Here is a 5,952-nt window from a genome sequence, read left to right on the forward strand (position 1 = left end):
ACAACAATCCGTCCAGGCCCTGAGGCAGCAAAGCAGCCCCAAACCATGATGCTCCCTCCGCCATGTTTTACAGTGGGGATGAGGTTTTGATGTTGGTGTGCTGTGCCTTTTTTTCTCCACACATAGTGTTGTGTGTTTTTCCCAAACAACTCAATTTTGGTTTCATCTGTCCACAGTATATTTTGCCAGTAGTGCTGTGAAACATCCAGGTGCTCTTTTGCAAACTTCAAACGTGCTGCAATATGTTTTTTGGACAGCAATGGCTTCCTCCGTGGTGTCCTCCCATGTACTCCATTCTTGTTTAATGTTTTCCTTATTGTAGATGTGTCAACAAAAATGTTAGCATGTGCCAGAGATTTCTGTAGGTCTTTGGCTGACACTCTAGGATTCTTCTTTACCTCAAGAAGCATTCTGCGCTGTGCTCTTGCAGTCATTTTTACAGGACAACCACGCCTAGGGAGAGTAGCAACAGTGCTAAACTTTCTCCATTTGTAGACAGTCTGTCTTACCATGGACACATGAACATCAAGGCTTTTGGAGATACTTTTGTAACCCTTTCCAGTTTCATGCAAGTCAACAATTCTTGATCGTAGGTCTTCCGAGAGCTCTTTTCTGCGAGGCATGGTTCACATCAGACAGTGCTTCTTGAAACCAGTAAACCCATAACAGGTGTGTGTTTTTAAAGGGCAGGACAGCTGTCAGCAACACATCGAATATCACACTGATTGGAGTCAAGGTTGGCTCACTCCTGGCTCCAATTAGCTCTTGGAGACGTCATTAGGCTAGGGGCTCACATACTTTTTCCTCCCTGCACTGTGAATGTTTACATGTTACGTTCAATTAAACCATGGCAACATGTAATGTTTGTGTATTATTATTTTCAGCAGACTGTGTTTTTCTATTGTTGTGACTTAGATGACGTTCAGAGCACATTTTATGACCAATTCATGCAAAACTCCGCGTTAACCCAAGGGGTTCACATACTTTTTCTTGCAACTGTATAATGGAGATCCAATCAGGGCCTAGCTACTTTCCTGGTGGATACTCCCAAAACTGCAATTAAAAATGTTTGAAATTATTTTGCTCCTTGTTTTTTTACCTTTTTTTTTTAAAGCACATCAACATAAATCCAAAAAGAAAGAATATATAATATTCCTGCAAGGAGATGGGGTCTGAAATGAAATATGCTATGGTTGATTGCCCTTGATGAAATTTTCTGTATGGTGTTGTCATACTTACAGAGCGCTTGCTGTATGTCTTTTTATATTTGGACAAAGATGGTGGTCTATGTACAAAACCTGCAATCTTTTGAGAAGCAGATTCTAATGACCTGCATTGCTTCCTCAAGGAGACCTAGGGCCTCCTTTGCATGTATTTAAACACAGCTTCTTCCTGTACAAAAAAACCCCAGCAAAGTGAGATTGCAGATACTAGTAAAATACGATGAAAAAAAATGTATAGTTATGCAAGTATTCCCAGGTCATTGAATATTGCTGTAAGCAAGTGCATGGCTCTGCATGTAAATATAGCATTAAATCTTGACCGTGCAAAGTAGTATTAATCAGTCTTTTCATTGTGTGATCAGAGAGCTAGTTCATCAACAGAAAACAAATATCAATATTGTAAAAGAACTGTAAAAGAAGAATTAATTGTTTTTGGCTAGTCTCCATTATTTGTTTATGTTAATGTTAAATACCAATTTTTATATATATATGAGAAACATACCCATGCTTTTAAAGTGTATTGCTGTATCCAAAACTGTATTAAATTTCTGAATATTGCATCAAAATGGAACAAGCCTATATCATATGAGCAAGCATCTCCTTTATCTTTCTAGCACAGTGGATTTGACAATTGTTTTAAACCATTCTTTGGGGTGTCTAATAATTACAGGGGAAAAAATCCTTTGTTGAATTATCTTAATATTGTAAAAAAAACATTTATTGTTGTTAACACCATTAATCAAAACCAAATTCAATGCAGTTTGTAATTTAGGGATCAGTGGCTGCTGATGCACTTAGTCCAAATTGTAAAATCAAGAGGTTTTGATGGAGTATACTGCCATTTTGCAACTTTAGACAGTCCAAATTCCTTTTGCAGTAGTTCAGATTATTTAAGAATTTGATTGGAAGTATTCATGCTCATGTTAGTCCTTGAGTTCAGAACAGAGAGATTGATTGATTTATAGTTTCCAGACTGGAGTTACACCTAAGTTTAAGTTTTATTGCATGGATAAAGGTAAAAATTATATTTCTATCCTAACAGCTTCTGATGGACTTCTCCATCTAGCCACCAGATGTTAAGCTGGACCTGAGGAAGTTTTTATCTTTTTTACTTTTATCTTCAACTGTATACAGGTAGCTCTCGACTTGTGACCGCAGCTGAGCCCAAACTTTCTGTTGTTAAGTGAGACGTTTGTTGTGAGTTTTGCCCCATTTTACGATCTTTCTTGCCACAGTTGTTAAGTGAATCTGGATCCCCCCGCTGACTTCGCTTCTCAGAAGGTCGCAAAAGGGGATCACGTGACCTTGGGACACAGCAAACGGTCTTAAGTATGAACCAGATGCCAAGCATCTGAATTTTGATCACGGGAACATGGTCGTAACTGTGAGGAACTGTCTTAAGTCACATTTTTCTGTGCTGTTGTAATTTTGAATGATCACTAAACGAACTGTTGCAAGTTGAGGACTACCTGTATATTCTTTTGCCATTTCCTAAAGATACGGTTTGGGTTATCGTACAATATCTTTAAATATGGTTTATACATGTGTATTTTGTGTTTCCATTTAGTTAAAAGCATGAAATAGTCTTTTCTCAAGATATACGTTGTTGACAGTAGAATTGGGATGACTGGAGGCTGCTGCTATTGTTTCTCTTTTGTCTCTCTGCCTCCTGCCCCACTTCCCACCATCACCACCACCCTGGCATGAGATTTGCCAGGCATTATCACCTGTCAGGATTCATCACGTTTCAATTTGCCTTCATTCAGTCCTACGCTATGGTCTGACATTCAGTGACATGCTGAATTGCTCAGGGTAAAGATCAGATCATCACTGGAGCCTTAGAAAAGTGATGAAAATGTAGCTAATGGTAACCAAGTAAATCAATAAATTGCTTCAGCTTTTGGAAGCAGAGGGTAGTGATGAGTTGATAAAGAAACTGTCTGAATAAACTTTTATTTGGAATCAGGATTGAATAACTGCAGTGAGATATCCAGATGTCAGATTTGATATTAGCAGTGCTGTTCTGACTCGCAGAAGCAGCTGACCCCAAACTAAATGATAGAAGATCACAAATGGAGTAGAATGTATATGATTTGTCTGGATTGCAGTGACAAACTAGCTTGAGCCAATATTAGGGACTATCTACCGAGCAACTTGGTTTATCAAATGGTTCGCCTCTTGGATCAGCTCAGTCATGTGGGATTGTTTCAGATGGAGAGGCAGAGGAGAATTTCAGCAGATAGCCCCAGAGGTTCTGAAGCAGTCATCCAAATTAGTCTTACGGTAGCAATCACTTTTTTGATAGGTGTGACAAGCTGGATCCCAAACTGGAAGATTAACGGTTGGAAAACCAGTGCAGGAAAAGAAGTAACAAACAGAGAAGATTTTGAAAGGCTTGCTAAGCTTTCAGAAGGCATGGACATCCAGTGGGTAAGTGATGTTCTTCTAAAAACTGACTGAAGTTTTAAAGAAATTCCACAGATTGCTGATTAACGTAGCTCTGATGAATAGCAACGTGTAAAATGGGTCATGTCAACCCAAAGGAAAGAGATTTATTTGAAATCTGCAGCTGAGTTCATGTACTGTACCAAGCTATACAGTATATTCCTTTGGATCCTGTGATATGAATGCTACACCATAAGGCATAGAAGAAGATAAGTGAATATTGCAGATAGTTGTAGAACACACATTGTTATATGTATGGAGTAATTAATTTGGACTCTTATTATCAACAGATGCATGTTCCCGGTCATGCTGGCTTTCCTGGAAATGAAGCAGCTGATCGATTAGCAAAAGAAGGAGCTGGAAAATCGTTATTTTAGCATTTTATTCCCCAAATACTCCACTTAGTGATAAGAATAAAGATTAAGCTTGTTTCATGTTAATTTTTGTTGAGTTTAGAATGCTTTAGAATAAATGAGACCGATATTTGGCTTAAATGGTGAAGAATGTAAATGCTTTTTATGTACCCTATATGTTGTCAGAGCATCTCCTCTATTTCTCAAACTGTGTCCAAGAGTTGAATGTTTGCATCTTATTAGTTATGTAAAACAGCATATTGGGAATATATATATGTAAAATAACTACTTGCTTGGACAACAATATGTTCTTAAGGGTTTGTTTATCTTGATTTTGTTGTCTATACAAATATACAATACGATATTTTACAATTCTCTGCAATACAGTACAGAAAGGAAAGTACAGCACAGTACAAAATCAAAATTACTAAATCATACCTTACCTAATATGGTGTAAACTCTTGTATGTAAGACCAATGTTCACAGTATATTCAGGTGTTTATATTTTTGGAGCAAATTGCTTTGTTACTTATATAAATAAAAAGTTCATTGGTGCTGGCATACCTAATAGATAATGCTGGCACAATAAACCTGTTTGCTACTTATGGTTTTCTTTTTTACATGCATATTCCACTATTTATCAAGGAGTTTAAAGTGACTTAACATGAACATTTCTACTTTTCATCCCCACCCCTCAAAAACTCTACTTAGTGAGGTAAGTGGGGATGATTGGCCTCCAATCACACTATGATTTTCAGTAACTGAGGATGGATTTGAATTTAGATCAAATAGGTCCAAGTCCAGAACCTGAAAACACACTGGGTGTGTTTTATTACTTATTCACTCTACTCATATCCTTTTCCTCCACAAAGTTCAGACTGTTCCATTCACACTCTGACAGGAAGCAATCTGCATAGGAAGATAGCATCTATTCGTATAATGATCAATTATTATAGCCTGTAGAGTTGGAACATGTGCCTGTTATGCCTTCTAAGGAGATGGGATAGGTAAGATAAGATTTGGTGCTCTAGTTGAGTTGCCTTACACCACCCCAGAAAACTAGAATAGTCATTTTTCACCCATCTGTCTTCAATTAGTGCACATATTTAAGCTCTTATAATGGAGACTCTTGATGATCTGCCCAGGGAGATTCAAATTTTGTACTTATATGTAAAAATATAAAATATTTACATCAAAATGTATTTATTTCAGAAGGAGAATGATCAATTTGAGAAATGCTTCAGCCTATCGCTGCATGAATGCATGTCCTTTTGAAAGCCATAACCCATCTTTTGGTGTAAGATACTCTAGAGCAGACATGTCAAACTCGCGACATCGCGTGATGTCGCGTGACGTATTGGAACTTTCCCCCCATTGCCGGCAACGAGGTGGGCGCGGTTTCCTCGTGACGTGTCTGGCCCGTGGACCGGTAGTTTGACACCCCTGCTCTAGAGTTTTGTCTGGGTTTATGTTTGTGGCTTTAATAAGCCAACATTTCTAAATTAAATATGTATTGATTCTCCAGGATTATAAAACAAGGTTGCTATACTCTATGTGCTTGTACAAAACAGATCATCATATGCTGTAGACTGTATGGCAATATAATATATAATTTAATCACAGAGCCATTTTAGCAGATTACAGCTTTTAAAAAGAAGTTATAGACCCCATTATGAGACAGATTTGTCAAAATTTGATCGATTCCCTTGATTTTGCACTGAAAGGAGTGCAAAAATACAAGCTGAAATGCCATATCCCTGTGATAGCAAACAGCCATTTTATTCTGAACAGTTCAGCGTGTTTCTGAAGGATCTGGGAAAGTGACGGAGACACGTTTTTCTGGTTTCACTTAGTTACATAAATATTGGGTAAATGATTAGAAAGTGAATTTAGAAACCTGTTACACATAGCTAACTGAGCAATAGGCAGAT

At 37.7% G+C, this 5,952-nt stretch overlaps 1 protein-coding gene across 1 annotated transcript in view; it reads left to right on the forward strand.

Annotated features, from left to right (window-relative positions):
- The window catches only part of RNASEH1 (ribonuclease H1), a gene marked incomplete in the record, with an annotated part of 36,822 nt that extends 32,202 nt beyond the window's left edge, over positions 1-4,620 (forward strand). The window contains 2 exon segments of the mRNA XM_015823293.2: positions 3,529-3,653; positions 3,959-4,620. Coding sequence (XP_015678779.2) covers positions 3,529-3,653; positions 3,959-4,045 — 212 coding nt within the window.
- Positions 4,621-5,952: the final 1,332 nt, after the last annotated feature.

Source organism: Protobothrops mucrosquamatus, unplaced genomic scaffold (assembly GCF_001527695.2).
Source record: "Protobothrops mucrosquamatus isolate PMUCROS unplaced genomic scaffold, P.Mucros_1.0 scaffold1826, whole genome shotgun sequence".
Classification (NCBI taxonomy): domain Eukaryota; kingdom Metazoa; phylum Chordata; class Lepidosauria; order Squamata; family Viperidae; genus Protobothrops; species Protobothrops mucrosquamatus.